The sequence below is a fragment of the Lissotriton helveticus genome, chromosome 2_1 (genome assembly GCF_964261635.1).
Source record: "Lissotriton helveticus chromosome 2_1, aLisHel1.1, whole genome shotgun sequence".
Taxonomy (NCBI): Eukaryota; Metazoa; Chordata; class Amphibia; order Caudata; family Salamandridae; genus Lissotriton; species Lissotriton helveticus.
Window position 1 is genome coordinate 256,822,843 of NC_136059.1, and position 24,000 is coordinate 256,846,842.

General features: G+C 44.8%; 1 protein-coding gene across 4 annotated transcripts in view; it reads left to right on the forward strand.

Moving 5' to 3' along the window:
* CTIF (cap binding complex dependent translation initiation factor) overlaps positions 1-24,000 on the forward strand; it is a 954,573-nt gene that overhangs the window by 637,976 nt on the left and 292,597 nt on the right. For all 4 annotated transcript variants that reach the window (XM_078674783.1, XM_078674781.1, XM_078674780.1 and 1 more), the window contains one exon: positions 3,347-3,890. In XM_078674783.1, coding sequence (XP_078530909.1) covers positions 3,347-3,890 — 544 coding nt within the window. The remainder of the gene's footprint in view (positions 1-3,346; positions 3,891-24,000) is intronic.

Sequence of the window (24,000 nt, forward strand, 5' to 3'; positions counted from 1 at the left end):
TTCTTGATGCACTATGTTGACCGGATATATAGAATTCCTTTATTACTATGGATCGAAAATCAGGGTGTTTACCAGATTGAAACAAAAGGAAAGTGAAAAGAAAGTGTGTAATGTGCAAAAAGCATCTCGTTGGGAGGCGGGTTTGTACAGCAAAAGCATCTCCTAGAGCTTGCACTAGTCCCTGGCGTTTTTGGGTTGCAAATAGGTATTCCTGTTTGTTTGTGTCGTAGCATCTTAGTCTGCAATAATTTTGTTAAGCACGACGCCACCTATGTTTATGTATGGAACAGGGCAGAGGAAGAGGAATGCTGCCTTCATATAAAGTGTGGATCTTGACAAAGCATGTGCATTCAGATTTTACATGTAACATGTTTTCAGTTCTGATTCATGGCTCTTCTAGACCTAGGTAAATCCGTTACTACATAAATGGCTAAAAAGAAGTCTGCCTGATGATGAAACGCACACATTAACCATTACTCTACCAATAGAGACTGTGAATCACAGCACAATGCTGGCCGTGTCATAGTGCTTGTTTCTAAATTTACTTTTAACCATGCTGCACAGCCACTCTGCTGTACAACATGGCTAAAAGACATTGGCAAAGCCAATAGCTGCCACATAGGCGATACCTATTGGCTTTACCAATTGTCGTTTTTCTGGAAGTTGTATGTAGGTCAGAGAGCTCTGAAACAGGGTCCCACGTAGACCTCAGAATAACACAGAATGTGTGTTCATGGATATTTATTTGACCTACATGGCAGCAAATGTGCCATCACTCACGTTTTGACCCACAGATTCATCACAGGAATGAGTCTTTGTTCCAGCCTCAGTCTTTTCTCAATGCTATATTACCTCCCCATGTGAATGTAAACAGGGCCCCAGAAACCTGGTTCACTTCCTGTTCATGTCCCTGTTGCGATTATCAATATGATCAGGGTTTAGAATGGCAGTGCCAGGGGGGGCAATACCAAAGGGAAAGCCAGGGATAACATCAACGACCCCTGTTTGACGTCCGTGAAGGTGTGTGGCTTAAGACAGTGAGGTGGGCTGAGTTGGAGACAGAAGGAGGGATATAGAGCAATTAAAAGTGGAGAATGTGTGGTTCACTAATCACTCACCTGCTTTTAGGCAGCTTGATCCTGCTCCATAATAGAAAAAACACCCTATGTATAGGCCTGTATCATTCCATCTCTTCATCAGTGTGTTTGATTCGCTTCCCTAGGGATAAGAGTCCAGGGGTCGTGGGGGTCTGTGTACCATTCGCTGTAGGGAAAACTGAGAAAGGGGATGGGGTCTTGCGAGCCAAGCTTAAAGCCTGCCTGACCTTAACATATATAAGGATCTGAACTGAAAAGTTTTTTGTACATTCATATGAGCAAATGCCTACAGTTAGAAACAAATGAATTCGTGCTAAGAGACATTTATCACTGAAGTGGTCCGCTTATATTGGAATGAAAAAGGAAAGTGGAAATCTTGATCCTACTATATTCATTCAAAGAGTAAACCCAAAAATGTATATGCCCGGGAGAGAGGTAGTTAGACCATGAACAACAAGAAGCTCTCTCTCAACCTGTTTTGTTTCTACTCAGTGCATCATCTGAAAGACCTGAGAGGTTGTATGTTCTTACTTCGCATTCCGTTGCAACGCATGCCTTTACCACGCATGCGTTACAACGTAATGGTATTTCTACGCATTAGCTTTTCCTCGAATTCTTCCGTTGTGACGTCATACGTCGTTAAGAGGAAGCAGAAGTTTTTTTTCCGTTTTCTCTTAAACGACGCTGATTGCCTGCATATCCCGACGTGACTTCTGGTGAGTTTTTTTTTGGGGGGGGAGACCTCCCCAAGCCCCCCTTTTTTTACTTTTAACTTTTACCACATATGCCTTTACTACATACCTCGTAGTAAAGGTATGCGTGGTAAAGCCTTTCGTGGTAACCACGCATGCGTTGTACTGCATGCGTGGTTAAGGTATTCGTGGAAACGGCCGCGTTGTAGTGGCCGTTTCCCGATCTGAGACACATGGCTCCGCATTCTAGCAAATACTGAATTTATTTTTGTACAAAAAACATAACAATTTATTTACACAGCATAATATACATTTAAATACATGAATGTAGTTAATTTCTCACAAAGTACCCCTTTATTTCTGTCCATTAACCTTTGTTTGTAAATCTATTGTGTCCTGTACCCTCGCCTCTTTCAGATGGTCATTCATAGCCCCCATCACCCTCCATATAAAAACCAAGTTTCCTGGACTTCACACATTGTCCCAACACAGAAATTGTACTGTGCAGTGGTGCGGAGTGTGTCCCAACACACACACTGGTGTACTGTGCACTGGTGCGGAGTGTGTCCCAACACATACACTGGTGTACTGTGCACTGGTGCGGAGTGTGTCCCAACACATACACTGGTGTACTGGGCACTGGTGCTGAGTGCGGGTGAAGCCATCAATGTTATATCACTGAAGCCATGGGATTGTGAAAAAATAAAATCTAAGTGTCACCCTTAGAATAAGTGTAGCAAATGAACCGCATCCATTCAGCAGGACAGGGGGTAGTATGTAGCTGGGAGTGCATTTTAGAAAACACTGTCGCACCCATATTACTACAGCATAGTGTGATAGCACACTCATTTAAAGGCAGCACGTTTTCTATTGAAACGGCCACAAAATGTTCACAAACATACAGCTGTACTGATAAAACTATATAGTGCACCATAGATAAGGTGTGGAAATTTAGGTTCAGTGAATATTTGTATTTGTGCATCACCAAGTAATGTGTCTTGATTTGTTTTTATCTATTAAAATGTGTTTCCATCACTTTTCCGAATTACAAAAAAATGCACTTCATTTGTACTTGCCTAACTACTAATATATTTTAAAATGTGTCCAGTGCCTTTACAGATATTTACATTTTGTTTTAATAAAAAAGACATTCTACAGACGATCCTTTCACGCTTCTTGTACCCCAGCAAGATTATCATATAGTTGTTTACAAAGCCTCTCAATTTGCAGTAAGAGAAAGAAAAGCATACACCAATCTCCATGTTAAAAAAAAAAAATAAGGAGCAATTTGTCAGAATACATATAGCCTGACATTTGACCACAGCTCTGAAAGCACAGGAAATAAGGCAAGATAAAAGGCCATCTTTATTGCTGACCCACCTTCTAAACGTCAGTATGGTTATTTTGTGGGTGCTGATACATCCCCTACTAAGTGTATTGCATGTAGTTGTACCACAGCCAGTGAACCACAGACAAAAGCCCATGTGGTGTCCACTGTCCTGGGGGATTGATATCATTGGCGCACAGTTTTTAATATGATGTGTTTTTGGGTTGCAGGAAACAGCAAAGGTTGCAAGGTGGAAACAAACAACAACAGCAGCAGCAACAACAACAGCAGCAGCAACAACAGCAGCAGCAGCAACAACAACAGCAACAACAACAGCAGCAGCAACCGCAGCAAAAACAGCAGCAGCAACACACCGATCAACCCCATGTCCCCACCAAACAACCCAGAGAGAACCAGAAACTATACCAGGCTGGTCAGGGCTCACATTCCTCAGCGAGGCAAGGACCCCATGGCTACAGCCAAAACAGACGATGGCACCACAACCAGAAGCATTCGCCCAACGACAAGGACACGCACAGGAACGCCAAAGAGGCTGAGACTCTGAAAAATGAGGACTCGTCTGTGTGCACTACGCACAGCCCCTTGGAAAGGCACGGAAGCCTGGAGGCGGCAGACAGAGTGTCTCAGCCGGCAGCCACCCAGCCATGCCAGTCAAAGCGGAGAGACAGTATTCATGACAGGACTGGGGAGCGGCCAAGAATAAACCTGCTTCAATCTTCCAAAGACAGACTGCGAAGGCGGCTGAAGGAGAAGGTGCGGTATTTTCACTTACTTCTCATTACACATGGTTAGAGGAATGAGAAAGGGATTGCCATCCTGAAATGTTGCCAACTTTGTATTGTTGATGACATAACATTGAAGCCAGTGAGGTCCTATTTAAGGCCATCATCTTTTATAATGAATGTATTTGTGCTCCTCATTCTGTGATTGGGTGAGACACAAAGAAACGTATGAAAACTTTGGGGATTCTAGCTTCCACTCTCCTACTTCCCCCTTCAGCCATCTTGTATCCAATAGTTAGGAAGAAGGATCCCCTCCTGTAGTGTGGGCACTACACGAAGGCCCTTATGGCATTGGTATTTGCAGTTCTCAGTTCATGTGCACTTGCTGATGCATAATGTGCCTTATGCTACCAGACAAGGTATTTATGGCCATTGGCAGAGTATGTTAATAAAGAACACAGCGGCACTTCACATATGAAAAGTGGTTACATGTCCCCTCACATGCATTTGTGCTAGAGATTCACACAAGTTGAACAAACACTGTACAGGCTAAATATTGAATGCAAAACAGTAAAAATAGGAGTTGTTGGTAGGCGCATATGGTTTATTGGCCCAGTAATGCCAGGAATAAGATCACTTCAGGGAACAAGACTAGAGCAGTTGGCCGTGCACGATGAGGGCCACTGTGTCTCCTCAGTCCAGGATGGTTCGGATGTCGTTTGTAGCTGTGATGAGTGATATGTAGGTGCTGTGTTTTTTTCTGAATCCTGATTGAGTTTTCTCTAGTAGGTGGTGGTTTTCTATGAGGGTTGTGAGTTGCCTGTTGATAGCCTTCTCTATCACTTTGTCTGGTCAGATGAGCAAGGAGATAGGACGGAAGTTGGTCAGTTGGCTCGTGTCGACCGTCAGCTTCTTGAGGAGGGCATTGACCGTTGCATGCTTCATGTCTTGCAGGCATGTGATGGAGGTGTTAAGTATATGGGTGAGGGCTTAAAATTCAATCCCTAAAAATGTGAAACCTTTTGCAAATTTTATTCAAATCATTTGGGGAGTATAGGACTTCCACCCAAACTAAATGAATGTCAAAAGTTGGGCAGGGTGCCTGATGTCATGCTCCTGACTGAATAATTTTCAGTTCGAAGAGTCACGCAAAATGTTGTGTCAATAGGGTCTGTGAGAGTCACGATATGGCGACAAGGAGTGCATGTTGGGGAGAAATTGAAGTGGAAAAAATCGTTATGTGCTAGGTTAAGAATGTAAATGTAAATGTCATGGTACTTATAGAGCGCACTGTCACCAGACGGTCACCTTGCGGTGTCGCCTATGCAGCTTCCTGGCGCTGATACTCATACCGCTGTGGAACCCCTCCTGGCTTTCCCTGTGAAGTGTCCACTCCTGGGCACCCCAGGCTGAAGCCAGGCATCCTTAGCGCTGTTGGGGCCGGTGTGGAGGCTAAGCAAGCTATTGCCCAGAGTTGCAGCGTGGGGCCCGTGATTAGAATAGGCACCAAGGCGAGAATTAACAGGTCCGAGGAAATTGAGCACGACACCCCGCCGAGGCGGGAATCGAACCCTGGTCCCTGGCCAGAACTCTGCATCAGGGTCTGCCGCTCTAACCATTGAGCCACACTCCTCCACAAGCTCAGAATGTTTTGGACGCTCTAAATCAGAAAGTCCTAATTTAAGCACAGTTCAATCTGTGGAATTCTCTGGCGACTTGGTTCATATTTCTTTAGGTTTTTTGGCTTTTCTTGTTCCTAAAAAGTCCATGTAAGGACTTCGCTGAAGTGCTGTATGCACCTTCTTGGGACATCACAGCCCCAGGAAGATAGAGCAAAGCTGGTGAGACTCCTGATTAACTACCACCTGGAATATTGCAGATTCTCTACCTCAGGCGCACAAAGTAACCAAACAGTAGGTGGCAGAGAGGATGCTGCTAGTGTATTACAATTACGCTGAGCTGCTCATATTCCCTCGATGTTGAAAATATTACACCTACTCCTTTTAGGTCTCAAGGCTCTTGTGTGTAAAGTGCCAATCCATTTATCGTCTAATACATTATAAATTCACAGACAACCAGCAATAATTCTCTTGATCTATTGTGGGCAGAACAGGAAGGCAGCAGCGAGCACTGTGTCGTTTGAAGGATCCTCTCTGCCATGTCACATCATTACTGAGAGGAGAGGGTCCCAGCGTGTTAGAGGAAATGATTACATATAATTATCCATAGAATTACTCAACAACAAATGATTTTATCCACACAGTTTAATTCACAGTGGGATAACGTATATTTGATATACATCATGTCAAAAGAATTAAATCAACTGTATTGAACATCATACAGTGCCCCGAGGAGGGAAAAGGGAACGTGATGGTGAGGAGATCGTGCAGTGGTGGGAGTAAGTGACAGTAAAATCAATCTTTAGAGCACTTATTCATGCTATCAACAAAGTAGCAACAACTTGCATGCCGCATAGTACTGTTATTCAAAGGAAGGCATACGACAAAGAGTACAGTGTATATACAATTTTTGGCGTGAAGTTGCCACAGTAAAAACAAACAGTCGACGTTTCGACCCTCTAGAAGTTGCAGGATCGATTAACCTTGCTGTGGGGTCTTCATCAGGACCATAAGGGGAGGGTTGGGGCAAAGGACCTATTGAGGGTATAAATTACGAGTTAGAGGATACTAAATAAGCCTCAGATTTAACACATAGGTAGAGACAGACTAGATTATATCACAACGTGAACAATATTAATTCAGCATTATCGCATGGTGCGAGTATTGACAGTAGTGAACACATTGACTGCCCGTTGATGCGGACAGACTAGATTATATCACAACGTGAATAATATTAATTCAGCATTATCGCATGGTGCGAGTATTGACAGTAATGAATACATTGACTATCCGTTGATGCGGACATGGGGCTTGAACAGACGCCTTGGAGAACAGGGACTGGTATGCATGGCCGGACCAGGGCCTGCTAACCGCGATACCAGAAGGAGCAAATTGCTTCTAGGTGCGCCGCCAAAAAGGTCGTGAGTGGAACAAACGGACACTGATTGCGAGGGTGTGGGCATCGAATTATTGCACCAACCAATCCTAAATCCAATCCGTCCTGTGTTATTTGAAGGATCTCCGTAGCAATGGATCTGGTGGGGTCAGATCTTAACTGTTGGTAGCAGTTGGTATCCTGTAGTTGTCGTAGAATTTCCGATTTGTAAGCTGATTGATCCTGGATGACAATGGCGCCGCCTTTGTCAGCAGGTTTGATCACGACTTTGGTATTTTTAGCCAGTGATTGTAAGGCTGTTTTTTGAAGTTTGCTAATGTTGTACCGAACGAACGTTTTGTCTGACAGGACGCCAGACAACCGCTTCATATGCCAAAATTTGGTTGGACATGCTGCTGGCATATGGAACAAATGGAAACGGCCAAAGATCAGGTGTTACTACTAACCGCTGAAATCACTGCTTTGAAAGCTGAGATATCTGCTGATACCAACTTTGCAAGCGCAAAGGAAACTTTAACGAATCTACAAGCTACACTTAAAGACTTTGACCTAACCACACAAAACCGTAAGCTGGAGAAATTGGCACGTGATATTCGTTTATACGATAAAAAGAAGACATATCCTTACCTACAAGACGAATATTACCGACAAGACACACAAGGCCGTTACATCACCAGAGGTCGTGGGAACTACAGAGGTAGACGTAATTACCCCACCTTCTCCGACTCGTCCTATAGCTCTGAAGGGGAGCAGGACTCAACAGGCCTAAACTACCAATACTTCGACTACAACTATCCACCCCAGCAATTACCACCTTTTTTAGGACAAGGCCGTGGATCTTGGCGACCTCCACGAGGAAGAGGCAATTCATGGCCCCGCGGGCAGAATCATCGTGGTCCCCAACAGAATCAATCCAACTGGAATGGAGGACGAGGCCAACCTTCCAAACAAGTTCAATTTCAACCAGAACTACATGGCGAGAGGGTGACTCGCAACAAGACTTACCGGTGGTAGGATCAACTGAACCGGTCGAAACCTTATGCCCTGTTGTGAACATATCCAGTCAACCACTCAATAACACTGAAATCCAAGTACTTAGTAAGGGACTATCATATGTCCCCACATACAATCCAGACAACTTCATGGTAAGAACGGAACTATATAAATTCTTCAGGAAAATCCGACTAAAGTATTTCTTCCGTAATTCTGACACGCAGCTGAAAGCATCTGTCACAGGCCTACGACCACCATCAACATTTGTTCCATATGCCAGCAGCATGTCCAACCAAATTTTGGCATATGAAGCGGTTGTCTGGCGTGATGTACAACGGGTCCTGTCAGACAAAACGTTCGTTCGGTACAACATTAGCAAACTTCAAAAAACAGCCTTACAATCACTGGCTAAAAATACCAAAGTCGTGATCAAACCTGCTGACAAAGGCGGCGCCATTGTCATCCAGGATCAATCAGCTTACAAATCAGAAATTCTACGACAACTACAGGATACCAACTGCTACCAACAGTTAAGATCTGACCCCACCAGATCCATTGCTACGGAGATCCTTCAAATAACACAGGACGGATTGGATTTAGGATTGGTTGGTGCAATAATTCGATGCCCACACCCTCGCAATCAGTGTCCGTTTGTTCCACTCACGACCTTTTTGGCGGCGCACCTAGATGCAATTTGCTCCTTCTGGTATCGCGGTTAGCAGGCCCTGGTCCGGCCATGCATACCAGTCCCTGTTCTCCAAGGCGTCTGTTCAAGCCCCATGTCCGCATCAACGGATAGTCAATGTATTCATTACTGTCAATACTCGCACCATGCGATAATGCTGAATTAATATTATTCACGTTGTGATATAATCTAGTCTGTCCGCATCAACGGGCAGTCAATGTGTTCACTACTGTCAATACTCGCACCATGCGATAATGCTGAATTAATATTGTTCACGTTGTGATATAATCTAGTCTGTCTCTACCTATGTGTTAAATCTGAGGCTTATTTAGTATCCTCTAACTCGTAATTTATACCCTCAATAGGTCCTTTGCCCCAACCCTCCCCTTATGGTCCTGATGAAGACCCCACAGCAAGGTTAATCGATCCTGCAACTTCTAGAGGGTCGAAACGTCGACTGTTTGTTTTTACTGTGGCAACTTCACGCCAAAAATTGTATATACACTGTACTCTTTGTCGTATGCCTTCCTTTGAATAACAGTACTATGCGGCATGCAAGTTGTTGCTACTTTGTTGATAGCATGAATAAGTGCTCTAAAGATTGATTTTACTGTCACTTACTCCCACCACTGCACGATCTCCTCACCATCACGTTCCCTTTTCCCTCCTCGGGGCACTGTATGATGTTCAATACAGTTGATTTAATTCTTTTGACATGATGTATATCAAATATACGTTATCCCACTGTGAATTAAACTGTGTGGATAAAATCATTTGTTGTTGAGTAATTCTATGGATAATTATATGTAATCATTTCCTCTAACACGCTGGGACCCTCTCCTCTCAGTATCTATACAACCCAGGTCCCAGTGACTTATATGGGTCAACCCCCCTTGTTCATATGTCACATCATTGACAGGCAAGTGCTCTTCTACTGTGCTCTCACAAGTCAATATGTATGAATATATTTATTTCCATGCATTCGTTAGCAGTTTTATATAGTGCGGACAAGACTTATTTGGATGACAGAGCCCTTAACATAGGAACTGTTTGAAAATAAAATTGTATGACAGCAGTGCAACAGCATTGGGTAAACACTTAGTATAAAGAAATTCAGAGACTAGACAAATAACTATTGCAAATCCCAATAGGTCTCGCTTATGAATGCACTGTTAAGCCGGACCTAAAAATATATTTATGTGAATGACTACCCTCCTCCTGGCTGTGCCGCTGCCAGAGAAAAATGCCATAAATTATCAAGTTATTCAAGACACTTTAGCATTACAACAAAATAATCTCCTGCCACGCACCCAAAAGAATCCTACAATCCACCGACCTCACCCTTGCCGAAACCCCGTGCATACACAGAGCCAGAACGGGTGGAAGAGCCTTCTCCTACATCCCGGCAAAGACCTGGAACGAGCTCCTGATCAACATCAGATGCGCCCCACTATGCACATCTTCAGAAAGACCCTCAAGACTTGGTTCTAAACCCTCCCGCCCCCCCAGCGCCTTGAGAACCTTACGGGTGAGTAGCGCGCTTCACAACTCCCTGATTGATTGATCCCCATTTGCAAAACACATCAGAAATGTCAATGGTTGCATAAAGGAATCTCACTTTACCGGTTACTTGAGCTTCCTTTTCTCTCAAGTTAACACTGTATTTCAAGTTCATGGCGGTGGTAGGAGCAGTTCTATACTCTCCGGGCATATTTGTCTGCTCATAGTAAAACCAAGTCTGCAGTTCAGCCTCAGCAGGAATGTGATCCTGGTTGCAGAGGCATCCACTTCAATTCACAAGGGTAAAAAAAATTGTGATCCAAGCTTCAATCTATATCTTATTGACTTTCATTTTCAAATGCTTATAAACCTAAAGAGTAAACCATCTGAGAAACAACCTATAACCCCCTAGATCAACGATCCAACCAGCCCATTCTGCAAACTTCAAGAATGCCGAATCCACCGCATCCCAACAACCAAGAAAAAGTACCTGAACAGCATGAGGAACACCCCTGACCTCACTGTGAATGACCTAGAACTCTCCCATATTACTAAGATCCTCCACTCAGCCTCAACAACAGAACCTCTCAAACTCATCCATCATCACTGTCCCTCGCTCTTCGCCTAACAAATTGTCCACATCTCCCCCCAACGAACACCTTCCATGACATTCCAGTATAGCATAGTATCCACCTTCAGAACTCTTTATGCCACGGCCTCATCCGCACTGATCACTACCTCATCTGAACACTCTTCTGAAATACATTCTCATACCCCCAACTTCACCAGTCGCCACAGCTCACGTCTAAATTTAATGCCAAAGACATTCTTCAACACACATATCGCTTTCAAGATAAACTCCTTCATTGGGCTAATAACATAACATACCATGTGTATTGTAAAGCATACATTCACCCTGAAGGGTGTCTTGCCATTGAGAATTTTACATGCTCAGTTTCCAAACTAACTACAGTAGAAGACTCACTCAAACACTATACTACATGTAACAACAATCCCCTCTGCAAATCCAAACCAAGAACTTCGCAACTGTAGGACCACGAACACTCAACAGAAAAATCTAAAGCAAACATGAGGAACACATAAGAGGACTGACCTATTTCCCTCATTTAGATTAACCCTTTGCATGCTGATGACGGAACCGCTCCGTCATCAGCTGCGGGTGCGCTGTGCTGATGACGGAGCGGTTCCGTCATGGCCCGCTCGCCGCTCATGCGCGGCGCGAATTCCGCGCCTGCGCTGAGCGTTCTATTGAGCGGGGCGGGCCATGACGGAACCGCTCCGTCACAAGCACAGCGCAACCGACGCTGGTGACGGAGCGGTTCCGCCACCAGCATGCGCCCGCCGCATTTCCGCCCCGCCCCCTTAGCACTGCGGCGGAATAGCTGCCGCAGTGAAGGGGTTAAGAAGAGGAAAGCAATGGGAGGTTATAACAAAGGCATCAGTCATAATACCTACTAAACAAGCAGCAGTCCAGGTTCTCGATCGAGTGCTGCGCATACTTCCCTGAAATGTCTTCTACTTAACTCTAGAAATGCCGTATATCATAGCCTGAGATAGGAGTAATAACCTCAAATAACCTAGAAACTATTTCCCTGACCAGAACCCTGGCCAAATGAAACATATAAGCCTACTCTGGACTTGCAGTTTCCATCAGCGTGTGTAGCAGTCAACCAGAAAGACAACATAAAATCCAGAAACCTATTATAGAATCAGTTCTTTACTGTGTAGTGTCACTCCAGCAAGATAAACATATCGAAATCAAATCCCAGTAACTTCCATATAATTTTCCATTGACAAAATACCCTTCTCGTAACATTTAATGTAAGTGCTTACTGACAGTATTATAAACTCTAACATTATTATCCTCCTCTTGGCTTTGACCCTGCATTGGGATGACCCGAATTACTTTGTATTATTTTTTATAGCCTCCTATGTAGTCAATTACAATCTCATTTAATTGTGTGACACACCTACACACCCTCCTTGCCAAAGAGGGGTCACTGAAGATAGACTCTCAGCTGGAACAAGCCTGACCATCATCTCATGCTCTTCTTATCAATCATCGAAATCTGATCCAACAGACAATGAAAAAGACTAAAAAAGGGCCTGAGACCTCAGAAACTTAGTCAGGACACTCTTTTAGCCGAAGGTCACCACATGTATATTGACGCATCCCTCCTGCAAAAGATAAACTCACAAATCACTAACATTCCTACCTACAACTTCAGAAGATTAGTCAAAAACTGGCTCTTGCCCATCTGACAGCTATACTCTCATCCAACAGTGTACCACAACAGTATTGCCGGGCATGGCAAACTATGCCTCTCACCGCATGGAGATTTAGTTGTTGTTATTCATGTTTCCATGTATATTATACCACAAGATACGTGTGTGTATATAAAGGAGTGTCATAATTGGTGCTTCAAAATACATATAGCTGCATATATTGAGGAGTTTATGCCTGCTACCAAAACGTTTAGGCAATGTCATGGAAAAATGTGCATACTTGACAACAAGATAAATGTGCACTTCCGACAATGTATATATTGCTGCTTCTATGCACATATGGGAATTTATATAAAGGGGCTTTCTCCAGCCAATAAAACCTTATTATATGACGTTTGCATATATGTATGTATTAGATAACTTTAGTTTTTTGCTAAAAAATAATCCTTCTTAAAACCTTTGTCCCTCCTCACTCTGATTAACCCCAAACCTTCCTGACCACTGTGAACCCCAAAAACATCCTTCTCCAACATTCCTCTCCTTTTTTAGCCATGTCACCCAACTAGCAGTCGCACACAACTACTATTTACAAAAACAACTTACTACTTCCCCTTTGAAATCCATTCCCATCATCCTAGCCCTACTCTAAACTCTAGTAAAAACCTAGGAAATCAAGAGGACACACCTCATGCACAAAAGAAATACTAATCTACTATTAATCTCATAACTTTGTTTCCGGAGTAGCATGCTACTCGTCGCAAAGCGCTTTAATGCATTGTCAGGAGTAGTAACCCCTGCTCATCCCCTTGGTAGCTGGGCACGAGCAGTCAGGTTTATCTTAGGGGCAGTGTGTAAAGCATTTGCACATTACAGTGTAAGCACTTCAAAAGGACACCACACCAGTTTAGAAAAATATCCAATATTTTTATATATTTAAGACAAGACCAAAAACAATAAAAATCCACAATATAGTACTTAAAAATCTTCAATTATCAAAATATGCTTGGAAAATAGTTCCTTGATGTCGATAGCTCCGTCTGGGGCTATCACAGCATCGTGAGCAAACAAAATCTTGTTGACCGCGGTGTCCTGGGCCAGCTACGGTGTCGGGAAGACCCACAAACAGTACCTTTTAGAAATTCAGGGCGTTAGCGACCTCTCGTTGAGCTTCCTAAAGCACGGCGTCCGCAGGCATCTGTTCCGGAGGTCGGTGCAGGAGTCATCTGGGCCCTCAAAGTCACATGCGTTGTAGATTGAACTCCTCTCTGTTGAAGTCAGGAGCGCTGGCGTCGGGAGTTGCGTTGCGAAGTGCAGCAATGCCGCGTGCGGTGCCCTCAGGTCACAGTGCGAGCAGCGACTCGGTGGTGGCATCAGATAGCGTCGTCGATGAGACCAGGTGCGAGGTGAAAGGCAGTGCTAGTCGCGGTCCTGGCAGGTCACGGTGCAAGCAGCGGCGTCGTCATAGCTGCAGCGCTGTCGTCGGCTGCCGAACTGGAGTCGATGGTGCAGGCATCAGTAGGCCAAGGCTGCGTTGCGGGTGGTGCGTCATGTAATATTACTAGCGGTGCCCTCGAACCACAGTGCAAGCAGCGGCGTGGATCGGTGCTGTTGGGGATACCAAGGCATCGTCGGGAAGCGAGGCGGTGTGGAGTGTGGTGCCAACAGGTCGAGGTGTGAGCAGCGGCTCAGTGGCGGCGTCCGCAGGCGGCGGCGATGAGACCAGGGGTACGGCGTTGCAGCGATGCCCTCTGCGGTGCCTTCAGGACACTGAGTCTGCGGCAGCGTTGTTGACGGCGTCGTGTTGCTCTTTCCTCTGTTGCAGCACAAAACACACAGTCCCCAGTGCTGAGGGCAGATCAGCTTGAAGTCTTTGCTGTTCCTGAGTCTTCTTGAACAGGGGGCAAGCTCTACCTCAAGCTCTTGGAGAAACTCACAAAAGTAGATTGCAGAAAGTTCAGTCCAGTTCTTTCACTGCCCAAGACAGAAGCAGCCACTGCAGACCAACACAGCAAGGCACCCAGCAATGTGGTAGTTCCTCCTCACAGCTTCTCCAGCTCTTCTTCTTGGCAGCCTTCTTGATCTAAAAGATTTCTAACGTTCAGGGGTCTGGACCCACTATTTATATCCCAAAATACTTTGATGTCTTAGGCAGAGTGTCTGTGCCCAGCCAGAACCAGTTCTGCCTTCTGTGGTGTGACTTCCTGGCAGGAGGTGGAGACGGCAATGTCAGAGGCATACCAGGCCCTTTGAGGTGTAAGGGAATCTCCCCCCCCCCTTCCCAATTGCAGCCCAGGGCTATTGAGCCCTTTCCTGACCCACCTAGACTATACGTAGCCACCCCTGCTCCCCAGCCTTCTGTCATCCAAAACCCAGACAGGCAATCCACATTCCAGCAGAGGCACACGGGATGACTGAAAACACCATTTTTCGAAAGAGGGTATTTTCTTGCTCAAACACAGAATGTAAAAATCACTTTCACTAAAAGATGCATCTAAACTTTATTTCCCTACCTAATTCCCTGGGCCAGTTATGTTTATACGGTGTTATAAACAAAACTCCCCATTTTGTCCTATGGGGAACAGGTAGCCTTGCAATAGTGAAAAACTAAATTGGCCGTAGTCCACTATTAGGACATACCACACACACCTTTGCTGTCCTACCTTTCACATACACTGCACCACGCCCACAGGGGTACCTTGTGCCTACCTTAGGGGAGCCTGACCTGTAAGAAAAGTGAAGGTTAGGGACTGGCAAGTGTGTGCACTGGCCAAGTTGACATGGCAGTTAAAAACTGCGTGCAGACTCTGCAATGGCAGGTCTGAGTTACTGTTTCAGGGCTACTCGCTTGGGTGGCACAATCAGTGCTCCAGGCCCACTAGTAGGCATTTAATTTACAGGCCCTGGCACACGCAGTGCACTTTACTAGGGACTAATAGGTAAATCAAATATCCAATCATGGAAACACCAATCCAGAACACAATTTACACAGAGGGCATGTGCACTTAAGCACTGATTAGCAGTGGTAAAGTGCCCAGAGTCCTAAAACCAACAAAAACAGGTCAGGAAAAAATAGGAGAAGCAAAATGTTTGGGGATAACCCTGCAAAAAGGGCCATTTCCAACAGTACATTTCAGTGCATTTCAGGGATAACAGAACAAAAGGCACTAAAAAAACAACTGATGATAAAAATATCAGCTCAATGGTACTTAATAAGGAAAGGAAAACCGTCAGAGAAAACAAAAGAACATGGCATTAAAACCTGTCTTCAAAGATGTAGTTATCACATCTACACATGGACAGCTAACTCTTTTTCATCAATGTAGAAGGAAGCCAAGCAAAAATGTCCCACAAAGGTTTACAAAGTTGTAAAGCAGTGTACGTGCCCCCGCCCCCAATAGTGATCATAGACTCATCCAAAAAGAAATGTGAAGAGCTTCACCCTCTTCGTGGAGAAATTGGGAAAAATGAACTCACCCTCCATAAGACTAGAGTCGTACTTCAAATAGCCAAAGATCTAAGCCCTCCTGATCTTCATTTTTTTTTTTAGAATTAAATTCTGAAGATTATAGAAAAATCATTACTAAAATCCGACCTTGCTCTCTCTTCGTCAAACCCATTTTACTCATATCTGTTAAGAGACAATCCACTTGATTATACCCGCTTGGCTGAACCTAACTAAGATATACCCCAGACTGCGTAAAAACATGACATAGTGCACCACAACCTAAAACAGTCTGACTACAAGGAAATAGTCTTCGATACAGTTTCAAAACTATCATTCCAGGCCAAAATTCTCGAAAGATGCATGGAAAACCAGCTCAAAATGTCTTAAGGTAAATACATTGTCTGTCCCCTGACTTTGCACTTCAAAGCAATGTTCTTGGCATGTTCTAAAAACAAGCTCCCCTGTTGGAAAAGTTGCCTTAAAGAGGACCTTTCAGGGACATGCCATGCTTGCAAGTTTGTGAATGCAACCATTCAGCTGGTGTAATTGATAGATTTACTTGGATGTGGAATTATGTGGTGTGGATTGCCGGTAGTGTGGATTTTTGGAGTGTGCTTTTTTTTCGGATGCTGGCTAGGGTGTTTTATTGTCTAAAAGAAAGAACCAGCTTCCTGAGGCTCCACAACTCATTCATGACCGTCATTGGAGAAGCACAGTTGAATTAGAGACAGCCGCATGGCTTCAACAAGGGTAAATCCAGGATAATGAACCCTATTTACCAACACCTTTTTAACTAAATTGTAAGATACTTAACCGTCCAAGACCAAAAGCACTCCTTCCTCCTCCCTACCGCACAAGCTTTAAGAATAGGTGTTGTTTTAGAACTGTGACAGGTTTATGCCTTAAATATATGTCTAGGCTCCTGGGAAAAATCTGAATACCAAAGTCCAGTGTTGCGTTTTCAATAAAATATTTCGGTATTTTTTCTTTGTCATAAATACAGGTGAGCAAAAGAACAGCCGACACGTGTTTCGCCCATATGGCCCATAAGCCAAGGGCTTTCTCAAGGCGAATATTCTTAATACAGTAATATCAGTGAGTCTTGTAATATTGAATATTAAGTGAGAGAGGTACGCTCCTGACCACAGAGACTATTTCTCATCACCCGTACCTCAGTACGGATGCAACTCTCTCGATTATCACTTTCCAACCCCCACTAAAAAGTCCTGCACAAGGGGGGGAGCTTTTTGTTGGAGCTGGACACTGGGACTGGATGGCGGCAGCCATAGACAACTGGAAGCAAGAACCCTATGATGCCCACCTGGAATAAGGACTCTGACTACAGTTGACCCAGGACCAGTGGGTCTCTCCCCAGGACCAGGAAACCTGGTCCCCTTCCACCCTCTAAGGCCAAGTTGAGTGCAGACCTGGACTACTCCACCCATGAGCAAAGAAGTGCCAGAGGAAAACAAGGTGAAAGGTTAGTGCAGGGAGCCCGTGGAACCAGCTCCCTGCACATGGTGTTGCCTTAGAGGACAGGAAGCCTACGGAAAATGCTCCAGGTGGCTAGGGCTTGCCACCAGGAGCACAATAAGCCCAAAACCAAGCAAAATGGCCGAACAAGCCCCGAGATATCGAAGGAAAAGGGCTTTGGACTTTAACCCCCAGCGAGTCCCTGGAGCGCATGGGTCTAAACCCCCAGGGTGGGCGGGCAAGAAATTGACGCAAGGAGCATTTCCAATTGTTAACACTGGGAGTGGGCTTTGTGGGGCCCCGTCCCCAGAGTCTAAGAGACCCAGGGATCCCAACCTCGAGCCAGTCTTTATGCCAGGGTGCCAGGATCCCAACTCCGGGCTGCTGCCTGCCAAAGAAACTGGGCAAGTCCCCTGGTCCATGAGGAGAAGGGGGACCGTATCCCAACTCCTGGCCCCGCAGAAGGAATGGAGAAGGGGGAGCGCTGCGGTGCTCTCCCAACCCCCACGCCGAATGCAGTGATTGGCCTGCCCTGCTCCATGTATACTTGTCTTGGGGGAGTGGGTGGCCACCACACCAATGCAGGCGCCCTGCCCACAGGAAGGGAGAAGAGCTGTATGCTCCTGCGGGGGTAGAGGAAATACTGCCCGCTAGGGGCGTCGGCCTTGACAGACAAGGGTGGGTTCCCTGGTCTTCCCCAATGTATAGAGACATGCGGGTGCCCAGGTGGGACCGGCCACTCCAAATGAAAAAAATAAATAAGAAGGGTAAAAGTCAAGGTGCAAGGCAGTGAAGCACATTAAAGACACACGGCTTGAGATGCTCGTTATTTATGGACTCTTCTGGAAAGCAGTGCCCCATAATGCACTGCGCGGCTTTTGCTCTGCTCAAAGTTTTGGCACTGTGGTGGCCCTAGGAGAGCATGGGCATCTTCACCGATACCAAGACAGTGTGGGGGCCGCAGGAGTGCAGCAGATCCGAGAGATCGAAATTGACTCTAGGTTTGCAGGGTCTAGAAAAAGAGGAATTCTAGAAGACTCTACTTGAGTTTGCAAGCGCTCCAAAGGCTGTAGCTTTTGCTAAACAGCTGAGAGTGCAGTGCTCGGTAGGGGCTGCTTCTATGGCTGCAAGTTAAGTGGCATGGAAGTTGTTAAAAAGGGGCAGACACCGGTGTGTTTGAAAAATGGTTTAACATTTTTTTTATTTTTCCAATGGTTTGAGCTATGCTTTATTTAAAAGTATTATGTACAATGTTTTAAGCAAGACATCGATCAAAGATGTGATTTACAGTGCTTGTTTTAATGGTGTCAATGCTGATAGTAATGCATATTACTGAAAGGCTACAATGCTATATTATTGATGATGCGAGCACATGATCCCCCAAAACAAGCCTTTCTAAACTCTTCCCCTCCACATCCCTTTTTACTCATCCCAAGCCTCCTCCTACTGCTATGACCAACAAAACAAAACAAAAGTCTAAATCCTTCACTCTTCTATTCCTCCACTATCCCTTTCAATCAAAATAACAGACTAACATGTCCACTTCTCAAATTTCATATTTCACTATACTAATTCACCACTAATGCTTTTGTTCCAGAGTAGCGTGCTACTCGCCAGCAAAGCGCTTCAACACCCCATCAGGGGTAACACGTGCTATATAAATGCAAACCTTTTTCCCTCTTCTATCCCTCCCCTACCCTCCTCAATCCAAATAACTGACTAACGTATCCACTACTCAAATCACTATACTAATGCAACACTAATCCTTTATGGGTTCCGGAGTAGCGTGCTACTCGCCAAAAAAGCTATTCGATGCCTCATCATGGGTGGAAAAGCGCTATATATATCCAATTACAATGTGTGTGCCCCTGAAAGTTCAAGTTCAGGCAGATGGATAAAACATTTTTTTTAACACACTTTATTGATGACCGCAATATAACACGCACTGTTATGTACAGGCATTTCAAATACAGTCTTTTTTGTTTTTCTCCCACCGTAATCATACCAGTGCATTTATACATTTCAGTGTAAGAGAGGCGTACAAAGAGCATCTATAGCCTGGTTCCTTCTCTGAACCAATTATGTACTTGTAGTGTTGCATCCATAATTCACAGTAGTGCATAATTAAAGTCTAATCAAGGACAAAAGTCGCACCGTATCATCGATGGTGGTAACAGGGAGTCACTATAATAGCTACCTCCCCAGGGGTGCTTTTTACATGTTATATTCATAGTATCTCCGTTCCACGGGCCGTACAGGCACGAATGGACCCACACTCTTCACTTTACTGTAACGTGGCGTCCTGTGTGGGATCCAGGTCTAGTGTCTCCAGCTCAATCAGCATGGCCTCCCAGTCCAGGGAGATGTGTTGTTCCCCCAGCCCTCTCTCTTCCTCCCTCCGGAGGACAGCCCCCTCCTCTCTTCCCCATTGGAGCACGTCCGTCTGCCAGACCGTGACCGCCGGGCATCTCGGGGACTTCCACCTCATTGTAATCACCCTGATTGCCAAGATGAGGGCCAGATCCACAAACCTTAGAGGGGCCTTCTGAACCCGGGAGCGCCTGTGAAGGCCCACCACGCAAGCCAAGGCGTCATCTGGGATAGGTATTTGTGTCACTGGGGTTAGGGAGTGTCGCACCCCCTCCCAGTAGCTCAGCAGTCGGGGACAGGACCATAGCATATGGAGGAAGCCCGCCTCATCTCCTCTACACCTGGGGCAACTATGGGAGGAATCCAGGAACATGTGGTGTATCCGCTTCGGCGTTGGGTATGATCTATGTAGCATCATCGTCTGTATGAATTTGAGCCATGCATTACATGATACTTTTTTGGGATACTCCAATATGCGCTTCCATTTTTTTTTTTTTATAATTTTTATTGCAGACGTATAGTACAAAAGTATTGCCACATATATATTACAACTCTGCTCTTCGGTTCACTTTTCTTCAATCAGCTCTGTACACAGCCTGTATGCCCACAACCCGGAGGTCGGGGGCGATATCCAGTATGCGCTTCCATGCGTGGTCTGTAATCTCTGCACCGGAGTCAGTCGCCCATTGTTCCCTAAGGGAGGTAAGAGCGATTGCTGCATGTGCCCGTACTCCAGTATATAACCAGCGCACCAGATGTCCCCCAGGTCCCATGTAGTATAGGAGGTGTACTAAGGTGTGCTGCGGGGTATCAGGCAGATGGATAAATAAACAAAATGATCACATCTGTGTGTTGGGCAAGCACAACTGTTGCCCAATCAAAACATATACTCCAACAGGTGGGTGGAGCCAAAGCCCCCCTCCTGGTGATTCTCCAGACTATAGAAAGCAGTATATACGTCTACAAGGATAAAAATAAATTAGTAGTGGTAATCTTGGAGAAGAAAAGATTTCTGATTTCACGTGACCCCCATTGTTAGTTCTTTTACTCTGTTCTTCAGCGTTCCCTAGGATGGGTTTACCCAATGGCTGATGAAGTTGAGTTTCACATCAAGGGTGCACTTTTAAAGAAGGGTTGCTTTAGCGGTATTTGTTTTCCTAAAGGCTCTAAAGGCCAGCACTTTGAGAATAAGTGTTTCAGAGCACCAAAGGTTTCAAGGTTTATGCATGCTAATTTCTTAGTATGCTTTTAGAAATAGACCATTTCTTTTCAACAGAAAATGCCAGGAACTATTTAAGCATCATCTACACTTATTCCAGAGAGGAATAAAGACAATGGAATTTCTAGACAGATCATGTTAGTATCTGCAGCATAATATGTTGCACCATGGACACACGTTTGGTAAAAATGGTAGATCTTAAAACCAATATCTTTCAATCCCTATGGAATGGTTTGTTTTGCAAGATGCAGGAATACCTCTGAAGTCTTTTATTTTTTTAAATAACTTTTTTAAGTCTTGATCTGTGATGAGATCCTATGCGGCTAGAACTAGCATACAGTTCATGGTCCGGGACAGCCTGCCTTATGCATATTTAACTTTGTGCCAATAGATGGGGGCACACTTAGTAGGACCATAGGTATTTGGGGAGGTAGCCCGAAAAATTGGATAAAATGGTGGATTTGAATGGGGAGTCTCTCCCTGCAAGCCTCAGACATAAAAGTTGCCCTCAGTAGACAACATACAAATGGTTTCAAGTATTTCCAACTTTGAACTCTGAAACAAATGTTTATTTATGTATTGAGCATGACACTGATAGCTACCTAAGTTCATGTTTGTCTGGGGTGCTGCATGTTTGCTTATGGTTTCTGGCGGGTTGCTAGGATGAGCTCCTTTCTGCCACCTGTTTGCTTGTGGTGGCTTTGCAGCCTGGTGCCACTCTCAAACATGCACAAATATTCCCCTCTCTCATTGCTACTATTCTTAATGTGCAGTGTTGTGAAAAGGCCATCGGGATGGGATGTGGTTTGATCCTCGGAAACATATTTAGCATCACACAGGTCATCCGAGAAGTAGCTCAGAAATGGAGGCTGTGGGCGGACATCCGCCCACGCTGTCTTTCTGCCACAGCCGTTTAGTTGTCTGTATGGTAACTTTCCTTTTTAGGTTTCGACTGCACAGTGCCTGGGCTGTGCTTGAGAAATCTATTGTTTTTAATATAAAGCTAAAAGCGACTAACATCCCCCATCCTCTTTTTCCTAGCTTCTTATTGGTTCCTGTGTGTGCCACTTACCTTTCCTCCATTTCTATTGGCTCTAGCATAGTTTCCTGCATTTACCAGTGCTTGTTCCTAGCCTGCTTCTCTTATCAGTTTTCCACCACCGATATACTGTTAACATAATTTTTTTTAAACTATAATTTCATAAAGTTTTGCTTTTTACTATTGCAGCACATTTATGTAACAATTTATCACCTGAAGCGTTTAAGTGATTTGCATAGAATCACAGGATGTTGCGCAGCTCACCCGAGACTCTAAGTAGGATCCCCAGCTCTCGAGTCAGCAGCTCTGGCCGATGAGTTACATTTTCTCCACGCCTGTGTTTTCTCTTTCCTTCTCCTGGACGATGATTGATGAAAACACGGATATGGACGAAACTGATGCATTACCAATGCTTATTTGCTGTGGAAGCTGCCACTCTTTTATGTCTTTCACGACTGTCCTATCCATGAAGGATACACAGCACCTCTTCTCCAGTAGTCTGGGGCAATGGGTTGTTTTCCGGCTTAGGTTGGCTTGTCCTCATCCCTTCAATTTCTGAATGTTCTGAGTGAGTAAAAGGCATTAGTATTTTAGGAACATACCTGATTTGCTGCTGTGGAGAAATAATGCTCTGGGGACTGTGCGATACCATAAGGTATTGAAATATTGAATTAACTCCTCAGAGGCGACTCTAAAAGCGATTGCATTTGAACCAATGCATCTGGAAAATGCTCCGGTAAAAAGAATTGCATGACCCAGGTGGTGGGGTGGCTTGCTTGCTATATTTGCCTAGGTGAAATGTGTGACTGGTATGAGAAGATTTTTCCACCGCTGCCCTAATTTCTCTGCCCTCCTTTCGTTCATTGCGAATCTCATTTCCTTTGCCATTGCTCTACCATCTGTCTGCCTTTCTCTTATGTGTATTTAATCTTTTGTTTCGGTCTCTTTTCACACTTTTCGCATTGTGTTATAATTTTGTTCACTATTTTCGCATGGGATATTGTCTCTTGTGTAAAAGTACCCCCACCCAGCCTCTTAAACCCACATCCTAATTGGACTCAGAATCACATTTCAGTTTTTTAAGAATTAGATTTACAATTCGTGTTGAACTACCACACTTTATCCATCACAGATTTCTCCGAGTAATAGCTGCCGAAATTGTACAGCGAAATACTGCACTTTTTCGTGTTATGTGGCTCAAAACAGCAGAAAACCTTTAGCCTTAACTCCTGCTCTTCTTAGCACCGTGTTGATCACTCATTCTTTCTTATCATTTTTGCCTTAGGCAAATTAATTTAACACATAGGGCCTAATTACGAGTCTGGCGGTCCTAAGACTGTCAGTCTTATGGTGGCGCAGCTGTGTGGGTCTAGCCACCAGTTGGGCGGCCGGACCTCCGGCGCTCCCAGAGAACCGCCTTCCCCTGGCGGTTGAGTGGCGGTCAGAAGCTATAATATGCTTGGCGCGACCGCCTTGGTTCCACCAAGCATATTACGAGTTTCCTCTACTCCAGGGTTTATATGGCGGTTCCTCCTCCATATAAACCTTGGGGTAGAGGAAACGTACGGCGCTCTATAAGACCCCTGTGCCTACTCTACTTGTGCATGCACACAAGGGGGCATAGCATGTGCCCCCCTGTGTGTTATCAAAAAAGACCCTGCCTGGGAAGGACTTTCGAGTCCATGCTGTGCAGGAACCTTGTGGGGCGATCCCCATCGCAGTGCAGCTTTTAAAGAGGCACAACCCTAGAACCACCAATCTGCCCGCCTGCCAGACTACAAATAGCTTGTAATCACGGCGGTGCAGGGGCGTTGGAGTACCGCTGGCACAGCTGAAACTCGTAATCAGCCCCTGGGTGTCATTTTCTGTTTCTCCTATCACACCTTCTATTCTTTCAAAATGTTTGCCCCTTTCTTTACTTTCCATCTGTCCCGTCTTCTTTTTTTGAGATGTCTTGGTATTTTATATACATTATACTCTTTCTTTGCCATTTAGTTTCTGGAACAGTTATGTTTTTAACCCTCTACTTGAGTGTTGTCCCTTCATATTGCCCGATTCTTATTGCCCCTTTGTTTTTTGCGTGCTGTGTGCCCATATCTTAGTTTTGTTCTATTTAAAGTTGTGCTCCTTTGTGTTTTTCCTTTTTAGGGATACT